Source organism: Coregonus clupeaformis, chromosome 7 (assembly GCF_020615455.1).
Source record: "Coregonus clupeaformis isolate EN_2021a chromosome 7, ASM2061545v1, whole genome shotgun sequence".
Classification (NCBI taxonomy): domain Eukaryota; kingdom Metazoa; phylum Chordata; class Actinopteri; order Salmoniformes; family Salmonidae; genus Coregonus; species Coregonus clupeaformis.
In genome coordinates, this window is record NC_059198.1 from 16,283,069 (window position 1) to 16,303,854 (window position 20,786).

General features: G+C 43.0%; 1 protein-coding gene across 2 annotated transcripts in view; it reads left to right on the forward strand.

Moving 5' to 3' along the window:
- Positions 1 to 3,118: 3,118 nt before the first annotated feature.
- The window catches only part of LOC121569909, a 33,638-nt gene continuing 15,970 nt past the window's right edge, over positions 3,119 to 20,786 (forward strand). For both annotated transcript variants that reach the window (XM_041881237.2, XM_041881238.2), the window contains exons 1-6: positions 3,119 to 3,389; positions 4,689 to 4,795; positions 4,940 to 5,094; positions 9,267 to 9,424; positions 9,654 to 9,821; positions 20,157 to 20,619. In XM_041881237.2, the coding sequence (XP_041737171.2) occupies positions 3,375 to 3,389; positions 4,689 to 4,795; positions 4,940 to 5,094; positions 9,267 to 9,424; positions 9,654 to 9,821; positions 20,157 to 20,619 (1,066 nt within the window). In that variant the 5' untranslated portion in view covers positions 3,119 to 3,374. The remainder of the gene's footprint in view (positions 3,390 to 4,688; positions 4,796 to 4,939; positions 5,095 to 9,266; positions 9,425 to 9,653; positions 9,822 to 20,156; positions 20,620 to 20,786) is intronic.

Here is a 20,786-nt window from a genome sequence, read left to right on the forward strand (position 1 = left end):
TTGTTTGGTTTTGGGATGTGGGTCAATGGGCCAAAATGCGGGACTGTCCCGCCCAATCTGGGACATGTACACTATATATACAAAAGTATGTGGACACCCCTTCACATTAGTGGATTCGGCTATTTCAGCCACACCCATTGCTGACATTTGTATAAAATCGAGCACACAGCCATGCAATATCCATAGACAAACATTGGCAGTAGAATGGCCTTACTGAGAAGCTCAGTGACTTTCAACGTGACACCGTCATAGGATGCCACCTTTCCAACAAGTCAGTTCAGTCAAATGTCTGCCCTGCTAGAGCTGCCCTGGACAACTGTAAGTGCTGTTATTGTGAAGTGGAAACGAACGCAAAGTGGTAGGCCACACAAGCTCACAGAACGGGACCGCCGAGTGCTGAAGCACGTAGCGGGTAAAAATGGTCTGTCCTCAGTGGCAACACTCACTACCTAGTTCCAAACTGCCTCTGGAAGCAATAACTGTTTGTCGGGAGCTTCATGAAATGGGTTTCCATGGACGAGCAGCCGCACACAAGCCTAAGCCCACCATGTGCAATGCCAATAGTCGGCTGGAGTGGTGTAAAGCTTGCCGCCATTGGACTCTGGAGCAGTGGAAACGAGATCTCTGGAGTGATGAATCACGCTTCAACATCTGGCAGTACGACGGACGAATCTGGGTTTGGCAGATGCCAGGAGAACGCTACATGCCCCAATGCATAGTGCTAACTGTAAAGTTTATGGAGGAGGAATAATTGTCTGGGGCTGTTTTTCATGGTTCTGCCTTGGCCCCTTAGTTCCAGTCAAGGGAAATCTTAACGCTACAGCATACAATGACATTCTAGACGATGCTGTGCTTCCAACTTTGCGGCAATAGTTTGGGGAAGGCCCTTTCCTGTTTCAGCATGACAATGCCCCCGTGCACAAAGCAAGGTCCATACAGAAATGGTTTGTTGAGATCAGTGTGGAAGAACTTGACTGGCCTGCACAGAGCCCTGACCTCAACCCCATCTAACACCTTTGGGATGAATTGGAACGCTGACTGCAAACCAGGCCGAACAACAGTGCCCGACCTCTCTAATGCTCTTGTCGCTGAATGGAAGCAAGTCCCTGCAGCAATGTTCCAACATCTAGTGAAAGCCTTCCCAGAAGAGCTGAGGCTGTTATAGCAGCAAAGGGGGGACCACCTCCATATTAATGCCTATAATTTTGGAATTAGATGTTCGACGAGCAGGTGTCCACATACTTTTGGTCATGTAGTGTATACAGCATCATAGTTCAAGTCCACTGTTATTTTCTTGACAAGTTCTCATACATTTGGCAGGGGAAACTGACTGTCCTTTTGGCTGACGACTCAAACTGAATTATTTCGCTGCTCTATGTGGCGTAGCGTTTGGGTAGCAGGCAAACTGTACTAATCTTCGTAGCAGGCAAACTGTACAGTCGTGGTCAAAGGTTTTGAGAATGACACAAATACTAATTTTCACAAAGTCTGCTGCCTCAGTTTTGATGATGGCAATTTGCATATACTCCAGAATGTCATGAAGAGTGATCAGATGAATTGCAATTAATTGCAAAGTCCCTCTTTGCCATGAAAATTAACTTAATCCCCCAAAAATATTTCCACTGCATTTCAGCCCTGCCACAAAAGGACCAGCTGCCATCATGTCAGTGATTCTCTCGTTAACACAGGTGAGAGTGTTGACGAGGACAAGGCTGGAGATCACTCTGTCATGCTGATTGAGTTAGAATAACAGACTGGAAGCTTTAAAATGAGGGTGGTGCTTGAAATCATTGTTCTTCCTCTGTTAATCATGGTTACCTGCAAGGAAACATGTGCCGTCATCATTGCTTTGCACAAAAAGTGCTTCACAGGCAAGGATATTGCTGCTAGTAAGATTGCACCTAAATCAACCATTTATTGGATCATCAAGAACTTCAAGGAGAGAGGTTCAATTGTTGTGAAGAAGGCGTCAGGGCGCCCAAGAAAGTCCAGCAAGCGCCAGGACCGTCTCCTAAAGTTGATTCAGCTGCGGGATCGGGGCACCACCAGTGCAGAGCTTGCTCAGGAATGGCAGCAGGCAGGTGTGAGTGCATCTGCACGCACAGTGAGGCGAAGACTTTTGGAGGATAGCCTGGTGTTAAGAAGGGCAGCAAAGAAGCCACTTCTCTCCAGGAAAAACATCAGGGACAGACTGATATTCTGCAAAATGTACAGGGATTGGACTGCTGAGGACTGGGGTAAAGTCATTTTCTCTGATGAATCCCCTGTCCGATTGTTTGGGGCATCCGGAAAACACCTTGTCCGGAGAAGACAAGGTGATCGCTACCATCAGTCCTGTGTCATGCCAACAGTAAAGCATCCTGAGACCATTCATGTGTGGGGTTGCTTCTCAGCCAAGGGAGTGGGCTCACTCACAATTTTGCCTAAGAACACAGCCATGAATAAAGAATGGTACTAACACATCCTCCGAGAACAACTTCTCCCAACAATCCAAGTTTGGTGACGACCAATGCCTTTTCCAGCATGATGGCGCACCTTGCCATAAGGCAAAAGTGATAACTATGTGGCTCGGGGAACAAAATATCGACATTTTGCGTCCATGGCCAGGAAACTCCCCAGACCTTAATCCCATTGAGAATGTGTGGTCAACCCTCAAGAGGCGGTTGGACAAACAAAAACCCACAAATTCTGACAAACTCCAAGCATTGATTATGCAAGAATGGGCTGCCATCAGTCAGGATGTGGCCCAGAAGTTTAAAAAAAAGAAGGGTCAACACTGCAAATATTGACTCTTTGCATAAACTTAATGTAATTGTCAATAAAAGCCTTTGACACTCATGGAATGCTTGTAATTATACTTCAGTATACCATAGTAACATCTGAGAAAAATATCTCAGAACACTGAAGCAGCGAACTTTGTGAAGACCAATACTTGTCATTCTCAACTTTTGACCACGACTCTACTACTCTTCTTGCCGTGTATAAACCATGGTCAGAGGAGAATAAATGGAGCAAGCGTGACCCCTGCTGTTCAAATACAGTTATACTTGTTTCTGAAGAGGTACCACGAGCTGCTGGTTATGTGGTGTGGATTATAATTTGCTGACTGTCTTGTCTGAGTACATATTGCTACCGTTATTTCGATATTGAAACGAAACGACGAAGTGTTCAAACATTTGTGTGTAGTCTGTATAAACATTTGCTTATTTTAGAATACTGGTGGTTTTGGGGGCGTTTCCCACTGTCTGTCAGCAGTTTTCATAGGTTCATTTCGCATTCTGTAGTGTAGCCATTGGCTCTGGCTACTAATCTTTCCTTGACATGGAAGCCAACAACAGGGCACATAGCTAGCTAGGGCCACTGAAACTGAAAGTATGGATTCCACTCCGGTAAGTTGTAACTAGCCAACTGATTTAATACTTTCGATTCTAAAGAATAACAGTTATTACTTAGATAACAGTTGGTCCAGTAGTAACTAATCAGTTAGCTAGCTACTGTCTGTACCTAGCACATCCTCCATTGTAAATTCCCGTAGCAGTAGTTCGCTTGCTAGCATGACAGTAAGCTAGCTACCGGTAGTTATCTGCATTAAGATACAAAGGGCCCTGTTAAGGTTAGAGTGAGCTAAAAGAAAATACCCGGATTTTGATCATTTCCCTGAAGAAGGGGAGTTCAGAGTGATCATCATGACACGTCGAAGTTTCTAACCTAGAGTAGAGGTCCTAGACTATAGCAAATATTTGTATAACTAAACCAAGATAGACCACAGCTTGTCGTTTCCAATAGGAACAAATGAGTCTAAGTGGGCAGACCAAGCAAGGAGGTGGGCAGAGCGCAAGCACGAGCTACCTATATTCTATTGGCGCGATCTAGCAGCATCTGCATATTTCCGTTAGGGAAGGGCTCCTCTGTGAAGTGCGCGTGTGCAGTAACTCAATTCGCCTTTGCACTCCTTCTAAACAGCGCGATTTAAAAAAAACTTTTGCAAAGGGTAAAGTCTACAAAACTTAGTCCACTCTGTCCATAACAGATTGTAGTTTTAGAAACCGAAAACTGTATTGAGATCAAATGTTTCATCGATGAGAAAATGTGCAGAATGTCGGCCAAAATCCATCTCGTTCCATCTTCTTACTCTGTCGGCCAGTGTGCTTCCTCTCACTACCATAGTTGGTATTGAGTGGAAACGCCAAGCGGATGCTTCACATTTATACATCCGGTGAAATATCTGTCTCATTGTTCTATCTGTGACTATAGTTTATTCATTGGCACTGGAAGTACAATACAGCTAGCTAGATACCAACTAAGCTAGCCAGCTAGTTGAACATACATATGAAATTGTTGAGCTTTATCAGACCTAGAAAACAAGCTTGTATGACAACACAGCATTTCCCTATAATGATTAATCTCTAGGCTAGCGAGCTTCAATCAGCTGCTGTCTTTGATCAAACTTGCACTTTGTCGTCAGAGCAAAACAATCACTCCATTCATCAGCCACACTTCACTTCATTCAGGCATTATTGACCTATTGATTGACTTTGTAGGGCATCTTCTGATTGATCTGCTCAAAGACACCATGGGCACCCTTTGCCCCGCCCCTTTTGTGTTAGGGCAAGAGTCGGTTTGTGTATAAGCTCGATGTTTCTTATGACTTTTCCTGTTTGTCTCACAACCCTATGGCCTTGTTGCAGACTATCGGAGAGTTGTTCCATACCCTTTGTGAGATGGGCTTCAGTGAGGAGCAGATCCAGTCTGCCGTGCAGGCAGGACACTTCTCTGTGCCGGATGCAGCTGAGTGGTGAGTCCTCCCAAACCATAACCCTTAAATGGACAGGCAAGGAACTATGTTTTCCGATGTCAAAACAGGATGGGTAACTGACAAGTGTTGTCAATAACTGAACATGTCAAATATTTCATGTTTTTTTCTATGTGTTTACGTCAGGCTTTTACAAGGTGAAAATCTGAGGCACAAGCTGGTCAAAACTCCATCCCTGCCAGTTTCAACGGCATTCGCTGCATTCAACCCTCCCAAAGATGCGGGAAGCTCTTGCCCCCCAAGCACATCACACTCACAGACATCGCCCAATGACAGTAGAGGTGTGACACACCATTATAATATTTCATCAAACATTTGTTTTCCATGGTTGATTGCATACTATAATGTAATGGTCCTATGTCTTATTGTGCACAAATGACCACTTGTGCTGTCTTTTGCCCCTTTTGTACAAATCAAATACCTGTCTTGTAAAACTTGGAGCAGCGAGTGGCTTTGCCTTGTTTCCAGCTGCAGATACAGAGGAACTGTGTGCAGGACAGGACATAAGGCATAATTTGCAGTAAATAATCCAAGCTTTTTGTTTCCAAGCTAATCTCCCTCCTCATAATCTTCCATTAATGCTTATTTGTTATAACATTGTGACGACATTGGTTACATTTCAGTATTTGAAGTCTTAGTGGCCATTTGACGAATTGCCATCTTGCTCATGGAGGAGTTTTTGGAAACATTGCATTCGTAGTTTGAGCTACTCTAGGAAGTGACGTTTCAGGCTAACTCAGTGCTGCCCCCCTCTCATTTAGTATCTCAAGTTGAAGGCCGACCGGGGTACTGTAGGCTGGTGGTAGCAACTCAATTATCCTTAACCTCTGTGTGCGATAAAAAAATTATCGGTTCAAGGACATACATGTGGTGTGATAAAAGCAATTATTGGTACTATGATTGTGTAAAGAAATATATATATATATATATATACAGTACCAGTGAAAAGTTCGGACACACCTACTCATTCCAGGGTTTTTCTTTATTTTTACTATTTTCTACATTGTAGAATAATAATGAAGACATCAAAACTATGAAATAACACATATGGAATCATGTAGTAACCAAAAAACTGTTAAACAAATCCTTTGCCTTTGACAGCTTTGCACACTCTTGGCATTCTCTCAACCAGCTTCATGAGGTAGTCACCTGGAATGCATTTCAATTAACAGGTGTGCCTTGTTCAAATTAATTTGTGAAATGTCTTTCCTTAATGCGTTTGAGCCAATCAGTTGTGTTGTGACAAGGTAGGGGTGGTATACAGAAGATAGCCCTATTTGGTAAAATACCAAGTCCATATTATGGCAAGAACTGCTCAAATAAGCAAAGAGAAACGACAGTCCATCATTACTTTAAGACATGAAGGTCAGTTAATACGGAAAATTTCAAGAACTTTGAAAGTTTCTTCAAGTGCAGTTGCAAAAACCATCAAGTGCTATGATGAAACTGGCTCTCGTGAGGACTGCCACAGATTTTTTTTTACCTCTGCTGCAGAGGATACGTTCATTAGCGTTACCAGCCTCTGAAATTGCAGCCCAAATAAATGCTTCACAGAGTTCAAGTAACAGACACATCTCAACATCAACTGTTCAGAGGAGACTGCGTGAATCAGGCCTTCATGGTCGAATTGCTGCAAAGAAACCACTACTAAAGGACACCAATAAGAAGAGACTTACTTGGGCCAAGAAACACAAGCAATGGACATTAGACCGGTGGAAATCTGTCCTTTGGTCTGATAAGTCGAAATTAGAGATTTTTGGTTCCAACCGCCGCGTCTTCGTGAGACGCAGAGTAGGTAAACGGATGTTCTCCGCATGTGTAGTTCCCACCGTGAAGCATGGAGGAGGTGTGATGGTGTGGGGGTGCTTTGCTGGTGACACTGTCTGTTATTTATTTAGAATTCAAGGCACACTTAACCAGCATGGCTACCACAGCATTCTGCAGCGATACGCCATCCCATCTGGTTTGGGCTTAGTGGGACTATCATTTGTTTTTCAACAGGACAATGACCCAACACACCTCCAGGCTGTGTAAGGGCTATTTTACCAAGAAGGAGAGTGATGGAGTGCTGCATCAGATGACCTGGCCTCCACAATCCCCTGACCTCAACCCAATTGAGATGGTTTGGGATGAGTTGGACCGCAGAGTGAAGGAAAAGCAGCCAACAAGTGCTCAGCATATGTGGGAACTGCTTTAAGACTGTTGGAAAAGCATTCCAGGTGAAGCTGGTTGAGAGAATGCCAAGCGTGTGCAAAGCTGTCATCAAGGCAAAGGGTAGCTACTTTTGAAGAATCAAAAATATATTTTGATTTGTTTAACACTGTTTTGGTTACTACATGATTCCATATGTGTTATTTCAAAGTTTTTGTAAAAATAAAGAAAAACCCTTGAATGGGAAGGTGTGTCCAAACCTTTGACTGGTTGCCATTTTCCCATTCACCATAATGGGGGATCCTACTTTCTGGAAACAGCCTACAGTACTGCGTTCGGCCTTGAACTTTGTGGCTTCAATGAGAGGGGGCAGTGGCGGCAGATAGCCTAGCGGTTAGAGTGTTGGGACAGTAAGCGAAAGGTTGCTTGTTTGAATCCACAAGCCAGCAAGGCAAGGCAGTTAACCCCCACAACAACTGCTCCCCGGGCGCCAATGTTGATTAAGGCAGCCCCCTCACCTCTCTGATTCAGAGGTTTAAATGAGAAAGCCACATTTCGGTTGAATGCATTCAGTTGTGCAGCTGACTAGGTGCAGTGCCTTGCAAAAGTATTCATCCCCCTTGGCGTTTTTCCTATTTTGTTGCATTACAACCTGTATTTAAATGTGATTTTTATTTGGATTTCATGTAATGGACATACACAAAATAGTCCAAATTGGTGAAGTGAAATGGAAAAAACAACTTGTTTCAAAAAATTCTGAAAAATAAATAACGGAAAAGTGGTGCGTGCATATGTATTCACCCCCTTTGCTATGAAGCCCTAAATAAGATCTGGTGCAACCAATTACCTTCAGAAGTCACATAATTAGTTAGATTGCACACAGTGTCACATGATCTGTCACATGATCTCAGTGTATATATACACCTGTTCTGAAAGGCCCCAGAGTCTGCAACACCACTAAGCAAGGGGCACCATGAAGACCAAGGAGCTCTCCAAACAGGTCAGGGACAAAGTTGTGGAGAAGTACAGATCAGGGTTGGGTTATAAAAAAATATCTGAAACTTTGAACATCCCACGGAGCACCATTAAATCCATTATTAAAAAATTGAAAATATGGCACCACAACAAACCTGCCAAGAGAGGGCCGCCCACCAAAACTCACGGACCAGGCAAGGAGGGCATTAATCAGAGAGGCAACAAAGAGACCAAAGATAACCCTGAAGGAGCTGCAAAGCTCCACAGCGGAGATTGGAGTATCTGTCCATAGGACCACTTTAAGCCGTACACTCCACAGAGCTGGGCTTTACGGAAGAGTGGTCCAAAAAAAAGCCATTGCTTAAAGAAGAAAATAAGCAAACACGTTTGGTGTTCGCCAAAAGGCATGTGGGAGACTCCCCAAACATATGGAAGGTACTCTGGTCAGATGAGACTAAAATTGAGCTTTTTGGCCATCAAGGAATACGCTATGTCTTGCGCAAACCCAACACCTCTCATCACCCCGAGAACACCATCCCCACAGTGAAGCATGGTGGTGGCAGCATCATGCTGTGGGGATGTTTTTCATCGGCAGGGACTGAGAAATTGGTCAGAATTGAAGGAATGATGGATGGCGCTAAATACAGGGAAATTCTTGAGGGAAACCTGTTTCAGTCTTCCAGAGATTTGAGACTGGGACAGAGGTTCACCTTCCAGCAGGACAATGACCCTAAGCATACTGCTAAAGCAACTCTCGAGTGGTTTAAGGGGAAACATTTAAATGTCTTGGAATGGCCTAGTCAAAGCCCAGACCTCAATCCAATTGAGAATCTGTGGTATGACTTAAAGATTGCTGTACACCAGCGGAACCCATCCAACTTGAAGGAGCTGGAGCAGTTTTGCCTTGAAGAATGGGCAAAAATCCCAGTGGCTAGATGTGCCAAGCTTATAGAGACATACCCCAAGAGACTTTCAGCTGTAATTGCTGCAAAAGGTGGCTATACAAAGTATTAACTTAGTATTAATAGTTATGCACTCTCAAGTTTTCATTTTTTTTGTCTTATTACTTGTTTGTTTCACAATTAGAAATATTTTGCATCTTCAAAGTGGTAGGCATGTTGTGTAAATCAAATGATATCCCCTTTTCCAGCTGTTCTCCCCTGCCTCAGACACATTCCTGGCTTGAAATTGTAGCCTTAAATATATATTACTTAACTCAAGTTTTGGGCTAAACACCAACCTACTCCGGACATAGCATAGTAGCTAGTTATTTGACTCTTTATTTCAGCACAGTGACTTTTTTGTTTCTAATGTTGTGTGTCTGAAGGCCCCTCTTTAGTTTTGGGACCCCCACAGCCATCAAGCCCATCCACAGACCCCCCACCGCTGGAGTCCCGTATCAGGCAGGACAAGAGTGACTTCCAGGAGCAGCAGAGGATGCGTGTGGCCAATGAGGCCAGGAACGAGAGGAGGCAGAAGAAACAGGTCAGCAACACCTGCCTGATGGATCAGCTGAAACACACTGAGCACACACACAGCATAGCCACAGGGTTTTCAACATGCTAGTCTAACATACTGCAGTGCAAACTGCCTAGTGACACAATTTACACTGAAGATTGGTTTATTCAAATGATTGAGATTATATATTCAGCCCTTTTGCTAAAATGTCACGCTCAGACATGGCATCCCTGAGACGTATGTGTTGTTACCTCAGGAGCGTGAGCTGGTGCTGAAGCGTATTGCTGAGGACCGGAGGAGCTTACAGGAGAAGAAGATCCAGCCGAGCGCCCCCACTGAGACCACGTCCCCCCCTGGCAGCAGCCAAGGCCAGAGGCTGGGGGGTACGGTCCAGACTAGTGTAGACAACAACTGCATCCTCATGGTGAGACTGAACCCTCCTCTGGCAATGTTTACATACAGTGCCTTGAGAAAGTATTCAGACCCCTTTTTCCACATTTTGTTGTTACAGCCTGAATTTAAAATGGATGAAATTGAGAATTTTTTTGTCACTGGTCTACACACAATACCTCATAATGTCAAAGTGGATTATTATTTTAATTTTTTGAAATTTCTACCAATTAATTAAAAATGAAAAGCTGAAATGTCTTGGAGTCAATAAGTGTTCAACCCCTTTGTTATGGCAAGCCTAAATAAGTTCAGGAGTAAAAATGTGCTTAATAAGTTACATGGACTGCAATAATAGTGTTTAACATGATTTTTGAATGACTACCTCATCTCTGTACCCCACACATACAATTAGTCGAGCATTGAATTTCAAACACAGATTCCACCACAAAGACCAGGTAGGTTTTCCAATGCCTCGCAAAGAAGGGCACCTATTGGTAGATGGGTAATAAACAAAACAGACATTGAATATCCCTTTGAGCATGGTGAATCTTGGATGGTGTATCAATACACCCAGTCACTACAAAGATACAGGCGTCCTTCCTAACTCAGTTGCCGGAGAGGAAGGAAACCACTCAGGGATTTCACCATGAGGCCAATGGTGACTTTAAAACAGTTACAGAGTGTAATGGCTGTGATAGGAGAAAACTGAGGATGGATCAACAACATTGTAGTTACTCCACAACACTAACATAATTGACAGAATGAAAAGGAAGTCTGTACAGAGTAAAACATATTCCAAAACATGCATCCTGTTTGCAACAAGGCACTAAAGTAATACTGCAAAAAATTTAGCAAAGCAATTCACTTTTTGTCAAGAATACAAAGTGTTATGTATGGGACAAATACAATACAAAACATTACTGAGTTGTAACACTCTCCATATTTTCAAACATAGTGGTGTTATGGGTATGCTTGTAATTGTTAAGGACTGGGGAGTGTTTCAGGATAAAAAAGAAATGGAATGGAGCTAAGCACAGGCAAAAACCTATAGGAAAACCTGGTTCAGTCTGCTTTCCACCAGACACTGGGAGATTAATTCACCTTTCAGCAGTACAATAACCTAAAAGACATGGCCAAATCTACACTGGAGTTACTTACCAAGAAGACAGTGAAAGTGGCCAAGTTAAAGTTTTGACTTATATCTATGGCAAGACCCGAAAAATGGTTGTCTAGCAATCATCAACAACCAATTTGACAAAGCTTGAATAATTTTGAAAAGAATATTGGGCAAAAGTTGCACAATCCAGGTGTGGAAAGCTCGTAGAGACTTACCCAGAAAGGATCAGCTGTAATCGCTGCCATAGGTGCTTCTACAAAGTATTGACTCAGGGTTGTGAATACTTATGTAAATTTTGATATTTCTGTATTTCATTCTCAATACATTTTGAGAAAGAAAATAATCAAAAAACATGTTTTCACTTTGTCATTATGGGGTATTGTGTGTAGATGTTTTATTCAGGCTGTAATAACAAAATGTGGAATAAGTCAAGGGGTATGAATACTTTCTGAAGCCACTGTATGCCTAGCAGCATAGGCAGGGCTCTAAATATTTTGCTCTACGACCTAGAGCCCCAGTGCGCCTAGAAAAGAAAAATAATCACCCAGATAATAATTGTTGTGATGATTAGGCTTCGCTGTACCGTTGTTCCCGAGTGATTATCTTCATCATGATACGCATAGAAAATAATGGAAATCTATATTTTCAAAAGCATGCGAGTCTCGTGTTCATATTTCACAACCTCCGCAGGCTTTTGGAGTTGCCTAGATGTCAGAGTCAATAGCAAAATAATACACTTATTGATTTAAGCTTACATTATAGCATGCTAAATGTTTCTGATATGTGATAGATGAGCTGCACCTCCACTTATTTTCCCAGCCAGAGGTCAATTAACCAAAAAGATGGGGATTTAGTTAAACAAAATCACATTGATTCATTACCAGACAAGTCACTAACGTTAGGCTACATAACATGCTAGCAACATTTCCTGATCAGTCCTGCTAATAGATGAGCAAACTAGAATAATGATCATAAGCACACACCTCAATTTAGCTAACATTTCCCAGCCTAGTTGTAACCAAATATCCAAACTGAGATTTTGTGAAAACAAAAATCTGACATTTGTATTATTATTTTTTGTATTTATTATGGATCCCCATTAACTGCTGGCAGGGCAGCAGCTACTCTTCCTGGGGTCTGTCAAAATTTAAGGCAGTTATACAATTTAAAAAAACATTACAATACATTCATTACAGAATTAACAACACACTAAGTGTGTGCCCTCAGGCCCATACTCCACTACCACATATCTACAACACAAAATCCATGTGTACATGTGTGTATAGTTTGTATGTTATCATGTGTTTGTATGCATGTGTCTGTGCCTATGTTTGTGTTGCTTCACAGTCCCTGCTGTTCCATAAGGTGTATTTTTATCAGTTTTTTAAAATCTGATTCTACTGCTTAGATCAGTTACCTGATGTGGAATAGTAATGGCTCTATGTAGTACTGTGCGCCTCCCATAGTCAGTTCTGGACTTGGGGACTGTGAAGAGACCTCTGGTGGCATGTCTTGTGGGGTATGCATGGGTGTCTGAGCTGTGTGCTAGTTGTTTAAACAGACAGCTCGGTGCTTTCAACATGTCAATACCTCTCACAAATACAAGTAGTGATGAAGTCAATCTCTTCTCTACTTTGAGCCAGGAGAGACTGACATGCATATTATTCATGTTTGCTCTCTGTGTACATCCAAGGGCCACCCGTGCTGCCCTGTTCTGAGCCAATTGCAATTTTCCTAAGTCCCTCTTTGTGGCACCTGACCACACGACTGAACAGTAGTCCAGGTGGGACAAAACTAGAGCCTGTAGGACCTGCCTTGTTGATAGTGCTGTTAAGAAGGTAGAGCAGCACTTTATTATGGACAGACTTCTCCCCATCTTAGCTACTGTTGTATCAATATGTTTTGATCATGACAGTTTACAATCCAGGGTTACTCCAAGCAGTTTAGTCACCTCAACCTGCTCAATTTCCACATTATTTATTACAAGATTTAGTTGAGGTTTAGGGTTTAGTAAATGATTTGTCCCAAATACAATGCTTTTAGTTTTTGAAATATTTAGGACTAACATATTCCTTGCCACCCATTCTGAAACTAGCTGCAGCTCTTTGTGAAGTGTTGCAGTCATTTCAGTCGCTGTAGTAGCTGACGTGTATAGTGTTGAGTCATCCGCATACATAGACACACTGGCTTTAATCAAAGCCAGTGGCATGTCGTTAGTAAAAAAGTAAGGGGCCTAGACAGCTGCCCTGGGGAATTCCTGATTTTACCTGGATTTTGTTGGAGAGGCTTCCATTAAAGAACACCGTCTGTGTTCTGTTAGACAGGTAACTCTTTATCTACAATATAGCATGGGGTGTAAAGCCATAACACGCACATTTTTCCAGCAGCAGACTATGATCGATAATTATCAAAAGCCACACTGAAGTCTAACAAAACAGCCCCCACAATCTTTTTATCATCAATTTCTCTCAGCCAATCATCAGACATTTGTGTAAGTGCTGTGCTTGTTGAATGTCCTTCCCTATAAGCGTGCTGAAAGTCTGTTGTCAATTTGTTTACTGTAAAACTTTACTAAGGGTTGGTAACAGACTGATTGGTTGGCTATTTGAGCCAGTAAAGGGGGCTTTACTATTCTTAGGTAGCGGAATGACTTTTACTTCCCTCCAGGCCTGAGGGCACACACTTTCTAGTAGGCTTAAATTGAAGGTATGGCAAATAGGAGTGGCAATGTCGTCCGCTATTATCCTCAGTAATTTTCCATCCAAGTTGTCGGACCCCGGTGGCTTGTCATTGTTGATAGACAACAGTAATTTTTCACCTCTTCCACACTCACTTTACGGAATTCAAAATTTCAATTCTTGTCTTTCATAATTTGGTCAGATATACTTGGATGTGTAGTGTCAGCGTTTGTTGTTGGCATGTCATGGCTAAGTTTGCTAATCATGCTAATGAAAAAATCATTAAAGAAGTTGGCAATATCAGTCGGTTTTGTAATGAATGAGCCATCTGATTCAATTAATTATGGAGCTGAGTTTGCCTTTTTTCCCAAAATGTCATTGAAGGTGCTCCAAAGCTTTTTACTATCATTCTTTATGTCATTTATCTTTGTTTCATAGTGTAGTTTCTTCTTCTTTTTATTCAGTTTAGTCACATGATTTCTCAATTTGCAGTACGTTTGCCAATCGGTTGTGCAGCCAGACTTATATGCCATTCCTTTTGCCTCATCCCTCTCAACCATACCATTTTTCAATTCCTCATCAATCCACGGTGATTTAACAGTTTTTACAGTCATTTTCTTAATGGGTGCATGCTTATTAGTAACTGGGATAAGCAATCTCATAAATGTGTCAAGTGCAACGTCTGTTCGCTCCTCATTACACACCACGGACCAACAAATATTCTTTACATCAACAACATAGGAATCACTACATTGATTGATTTTAATTTATCAAGATGAGTCCCCATGCTAGTATCAAAGCAGGCTGTCCCAAATTAAATTATCATCCAGTTGACCACACCGATATTGCTTTACATTTATTATAACGGTTGGAAGACTTTGGAAGTTTCAATAAGCAACAATTTGATACATGCCTTAAAGTTCATTAGCAATATATTCGTCATTCAGTGATTTTTATTCCCACAGTAATTCTTTATGGATCCATCCAGTTGTGGTTAACAAAACGTGCATGCATAGTGGTGGGCTATGCGAAGTGATGGGCAAAGTGACCTGCCTCGCAAAGTTTAGAACTGCTATGAGGATGTTAACAGCTTAGTAATGGGCGCTGCCTAGCAACCATTATGAAGCATAAAATGTAGCTACAACTAGTCTATATATGTTTTTTTAATGTTTGGTGCAACAGGTGTAAATTCTAATCACAACGTCGGACGTAGCTACGACCAACCTACCATTTAATACCAACTTATGTTTTTACGCACAACTGGTGCAACTGCCTCCAGAGATCAATGATCATAGGAATGATTGAATGACTGATCTCTTGCATGTCGTCAAAAAAAAATAATCATGTAATTACTTTAAGATATAAGGGGGGTGCATAGCTATATTCAATTAAATTCACGAGTTGATTAAAAACCTATGTTTAACCCTTTATCATGGTTGATGTCTTGATGGATTTGTCAAAAATCGTGTGACATAAAACATTACTTCTGTCCTTGCATTTATGGTAGTGTAAGTTGTCATTATATCATATATTAAGCATTAATCAGTTAAATTAGACATTGAACTTTAACCCTGTAAGAATCCTGGATCTAGATGTTAGACAGGTTTTTTGTATAGAGATCTCAGAAATGTAGGGTAACTATGTAACATTTTGTGTCTCCTTATGTTACGGGGGGCTCACAAATCCAAAACATGCGCATTTGGTGTCCAGCTGAATAGTTAAGCCTTGATATTTTCACACATCATCTGATCCAGGAAGGAACTTTCCAAATGACAGTCAATTGACTAACAGCTGTTGTGATAGCGCATGCGATGCAACAACAGCCCAAGTGCTGGAAAAAAGGTGTTTGCGAGGAATGTCCAGAATATTTTAGTGTCTCATTCGTTATGCCAGTGACAGTTGTACCTGGTTCCATGTTGGATCTAATATCCCTAGCGAATTGATGTTGATCATCTGTCTGCTTGATTTACAGCAGGGTCTCATTAGATTCAACAGAGAAAGCATCAAGGTAATGTGTTCATGTTTTCATAAGTTTTTGTGCCTCAGATTGGACACTGAGTCTACTATGTGCAATTGTGTAGGATAGACTATTGCGCAACACCCAATACTTTTCCTATTAATTATTCTGCATATAATGACAACAAATTATACTGAACAAAAATATGAATGTGTTGTGTGACAAAACTGCACATTTTAGAGAGGCCTTTTATTGTCCCCAGCACAAGGTGCACCTGTGTAATGATCATGCTGTTTAATCAGCTTCTTGATATGCCACACCTGTCAGGTGGATGGATTATCTTGGCAAAGGAGAAATGCTCACTAACAGGGATGTAAACAAATTTGTGCACAACATTTTAGAGAAATAAGCTTTTTGTGCGTATGGAACATTTCTGGGATCTTTTATTTCAGCTCATGAAAAATGGGACCAACACTTTTTCACAATATGATCTGGTAATGAAATAACATGACAAATAATTGTTTCCCCCCATGTTACTTACACCTGCAATTTTAAACAATACAAGGGGCTTAACAAAGCCTACTTGAATTTGGAGCTCAGAAATTCAAGTACTGTAATAGGCCTACCTTGAAAATCTGAACTTTTTTCAATTTGGTGCTTAAAAAGTCCTTGTAATTAATGTAGGCAATTTATAAGTTCTCCTGCTCCCTTTTATGATTTTCCGTGATTTCATTATTGAACTGTTGTTGTGAGAAATGTGGCCACTTTTGTTTGTTTCCCGCCGCTTCAATTGAAGGCTGTTGTGCTACTCTGTTGCGGTAAAACCATGTGCGCTTATTATGAGGATACATTTTTTTTCTCTTTTACCCGGTAAGTTGACTGAGAACACATTCTCATTTACAGCAATGACCTGGGGAATAGTTAAAGGGGAGAGGAGATGAATGAGCCAATTGGAAGCTGGGGATGATTAGGTGGCCATGATATGGTATGGTATGAGGGCCAGATTGGGAATTTCAAATCAAATCAAATTGTATTTGCCACATGCGCCGAATACAACAGTAGACATTACCGTGAAATGCTTACTTACAGCCCTTAACCAACAATGCATTTATTTCTTAATAAAAAAGTAAAATAAAACGACAACAACAAAAAAGTGTTGAGAAAAAAAGAGCAGAAGTCAAATAAAATAACAGTAGGGAGGCTATATACAGGGGGGTACCGGTGCAGAGTCAATGTGCGGGGGCACCGGCTAGTTGAGGTAATATGTACATGTGGGTAGAGTTAAAGTGACTATGCATAAATAATTAATAATAATATAATATGCCATTTAGCAGACGCTTTTATCCAAAGCGACTTACAGTCATGCGTGCATACATTTTTGTGTATGGGTGGTCCCGGGGATCGAACCCACTACCTTGGCATTACAAGCGCCGTGCTCTACCAGCTGAGCTACAGAGGACCACTTTTTTTCCTTTATAATTAACAGAGTAGCAGCAGCGTAAAAAGATGGGGTGGGGGTGCAAATAGTCAGAGTAGCCATGATTAGCTGTTCAGGAGTCTTATGGCTTGGGGGTAGAAGCTGTTGAGAGGCTTTTTGGACCTAGACTTGGCGCTCCGGTACCGCTTGCCGTGCGGTAGCAGAGAGAACAGTCTATGACTAGGGTGGCTGGAGTCTTTGACAATTTTGAGGGCCTTCCTCTGACACCGCCTGGTATAGAGGTCCTGGATGGCAGGAAGCTTGGCCCCAGTGATGTACTGGGCCGTACGCACTACCCTCTGTAGTGCCTTGCGGTCGGAGGCCGAGCAGTTGCCATACCAGGCGGTGATGCAACCAGTCAGGATGCTCTCGATGGTGCAGCTGTAGAACTTTTTGAGGATCTGTGGACCCATGCCAAATCTTTTCAGTCTCCTGAGGGGGAATAGGCTTTGTCGTGCCCTCTTCACGACTGTCTTGGTGTGTTTGGACCATGATAGTTCGTTGGTGATGTGGACACCAAGGAACTTGAAGCTCTCAACCTATTCCACTACAACCCCGTCGATGAGAATGGGGGCATGCTCAGTCCTCTTTTTTTTCCTGTAGTCCACAATCATCTCCTTTGTCTTGGTCACGTTGAGGGAGAGGTTGTTATCCTGGCACCACACGGCCAGGTCTCTGACCTCCTCCCTATAGGCTGTCTCATCGTTGTCGGTGATCAGGCCTACCACTGTTGGGTCGTCGGCAAACTTAATGATGGTGTTGGAGTCGTGCCTGGCCATGCAGTCATGGGTGAACAGGGAGTACAGGAGGGGACTGAGCACGCACCCCTGAGGGGCCCCCGTGTTGAGGATCAGCGTGGCAGATGTGTTGTTACCTACCCTTACCACCTGGGGGCGGCCCGTCAGGAAGTCCAGGATCCAGTTGCAGATTGAGGTGTTTAGTCCCAGGATCCTTAGCTTAGTGATGAGCTTTGAGGGCACTATGGTGTTGAATGCTGAGCTGTAGTCAATGAATAGCATTCTCACGTAGGTGTTCCTTTTGTCCAGGTGGGAAAGGGCAGTGTGGAGTGCAATAGAGATTGCATCATCTGTGGATCTGTTGGGGCGGTATGCAAATTGGAGTGGGTCTAGGGTTTCTGGGATAATGGTGTTGATGTGAGCCATGACCAGCCTTTCAAAGCACTTCATGGCTACAGACGTCAGTGCTACGGGTCGGTAGTCATTTAGGCAGGTTATCTTAGTGTCCTTGGGCACGGGGACTATGGTGGTCTGCTTGAAACATGTTGGTATTACAGACTCAGTCAGGGACATGTTGAAAATGTCAGTGAAGACCCTTGCCTAGTGTCTTGGTACACGTCCTGGTAATCCGTCTGGCCCTGCGGCCTTGTGAATGTTGACCTGCTTAAAAGTCTTACTCACATCGGCTACGGAGAGCGTGATCACATAGTCATCCGGAACAGCTGGTGCTCTCATGCATGCTTCAGTGTTGCTTGCCTCGAAGCGAGCATTGAAGTGATTTAGCTCGTCTGGTAGGCTTGTGTCACTGGGCAGCTCGCAGCTGTGCTTCCCTTTTGTAGTCTGTAATAGTTTTCAAGCCCTGCCACATCCAACGAGCGTCAGAGCCGGTGTAGTACGATTCAGTCTTAGTCCTTTTTTGACTCTTTGCCTGTTTGATGGTTCGTCGGAGGGCATAGCGGGATTTCTTATAAGTGTCCGGGTTAGAGTCCCGCTCCTTGAAAGAGGCAGCTCTACCCTTTAGCTCAGTGCGGATGTTGCCTGTAATCCATGGCTTCTGGTTGGGTTATGTACGTATGGTCACTGTGGGGACGACGTCATCGATGCACTTATTGATGAAGCCAGTGACTGATGTGGTGTACTCCTCAATGCTATCTGAATAATCCCGGAACATGTTCCAGTCTGTGCTAGCAAAACTGTAGCTTAGCATCTGCGTCATCTGACCACTTTTTTATTAACCGAGTCACTGGTGCTTCCTGCTTTAGTGTTTGCTTATAAGCAGGAATCAGGAGGATAGAGTTATGGTCAGATTTGCCAAATGGAGGGCGAGGGAGAGCTTTGTTTGCGTCTCTGTGTGTGGAGTAAAGGTGGTCTAGAGTTTTTTTTTCCTCTGGTTGCACATTTAACATGCTGGTAGAAATTAGGTCGAACGGATTTAAGTTTCCCTGCATTAACCCAGGTGTCCTGGCCGGGGACTTTAACGCCCCTAGTCTTACGATAAGTGCTATGGGATCTTTAGTGACCACAGAGAGTCAGGACACCCGTTTTTAATGTCCCATCCGAAAGACGGCACCCTACACAGGGTAATGTCCCCAATCACTGCCCTGGGGCATTGGGATATTATTTTTTTTATTTATTTTTTACAAGAGGAAAGAGTGCCTCATATGGCCCTCCAACACCACTTCCAGAAGCATATGGTCTCCCATCCAGGATCAACCCTGCTTAGCTTCAGAGGCAAGCCAGCAGTGGAATGCAGGGTGGTATGCTGCTGGCAACATCTAATGTTGGCTTCAATTTGTATTTCCATACAAATCCTTCCACTATTCATAGCTTTATTATGTGTGCCTGCGGCGGCCACACAGGCTAAAGAAAATTTGCGATGCATGCATCCAATCAATTTAGTCAGGCAGTGTCCACATTATTCTCACATATTTTAGAATGTAATAATAATTTGAATATCAACGCATTGGCAAGGCCTACAATTTGTATTATTCTTAGTGGTAATGGCCTATTTATTTATTATAATTTTTTACACTTTTTGCTTGTGTGGGGGGGGGGGGGTTCTATATTAGGCCCTATATGTACAATGATATACATTATAGAATTGTATAACATTGATGTCCTTGAAAATTACAATTAAGTGCTTGAAAAAGTCACAGAAAGTCCTTGAATTTGACTTACCAATGTTTGAATGAACCCTGCTTAAAATATATTTTCTTGTGCTCCTAAACACCGGTCTTACCAATATTTTTTGTATTAATTTTGAGCCCTGAGCATAGATAGACTTCAGTCTTGATTGTTGACTTGAGACCACCCCTATTGGTTTATTGAAGAGGCGTGCATGAATTGTGTAGCCTAGTTAGATGGACATTGTTATGTTATGTTAAAATGTGTCTCTCCCTGTAGATCAGGCTGCCCTCTGGGGAGTCCATGCGGGAGCGCTTCCCGGCCGACGCCCCTCTGCGCAGCGTGATGGAACACATCTCCGGGCGCCACCCCTCCCTGGCCTCCTTTTCCCTCCTCCAGGGGTTCCCACGGAAACGCTTTGGGGAGGCGGAGCTGGCCAAGTCCCTGCGATCCCTGGGCCTCACACCCAACGCCGCCCTCTGCATCCAGACCACACCCCCAGAGACACCCCAGGACCCGCCCAGCCCAGCTGCATGCCTTTTATTGGGCCAGGAGGAGGTGGTGGTTCCACCCCCTGCGCTTCCCCAGCCACAGCAGCCCCAGATACCAGAGCTGGAGGAGGAAGGGATGGAGGATCCCGCTCGGCCCCCACGTCTGCCTCACCAGCTGTGGGAAGAAGCAGTGGGCTACGCAGGCATCCCCGGTGTTGGTCCCCAAATGACCGGACCTTCTCACTCCTGGGGTAAGATTCATGTCTGGCATATGAAGACCTCATTCACAATGTATTTGATGTATTTTCAAATATCATAGTTAATGACTTGTTGGTTATTTTTCTACGTTCAGAAATGTATTTTCTTGGAGTATAAATGGTTATACGGTGCCGTGTAACGCTGTATAATTGCCTTACTC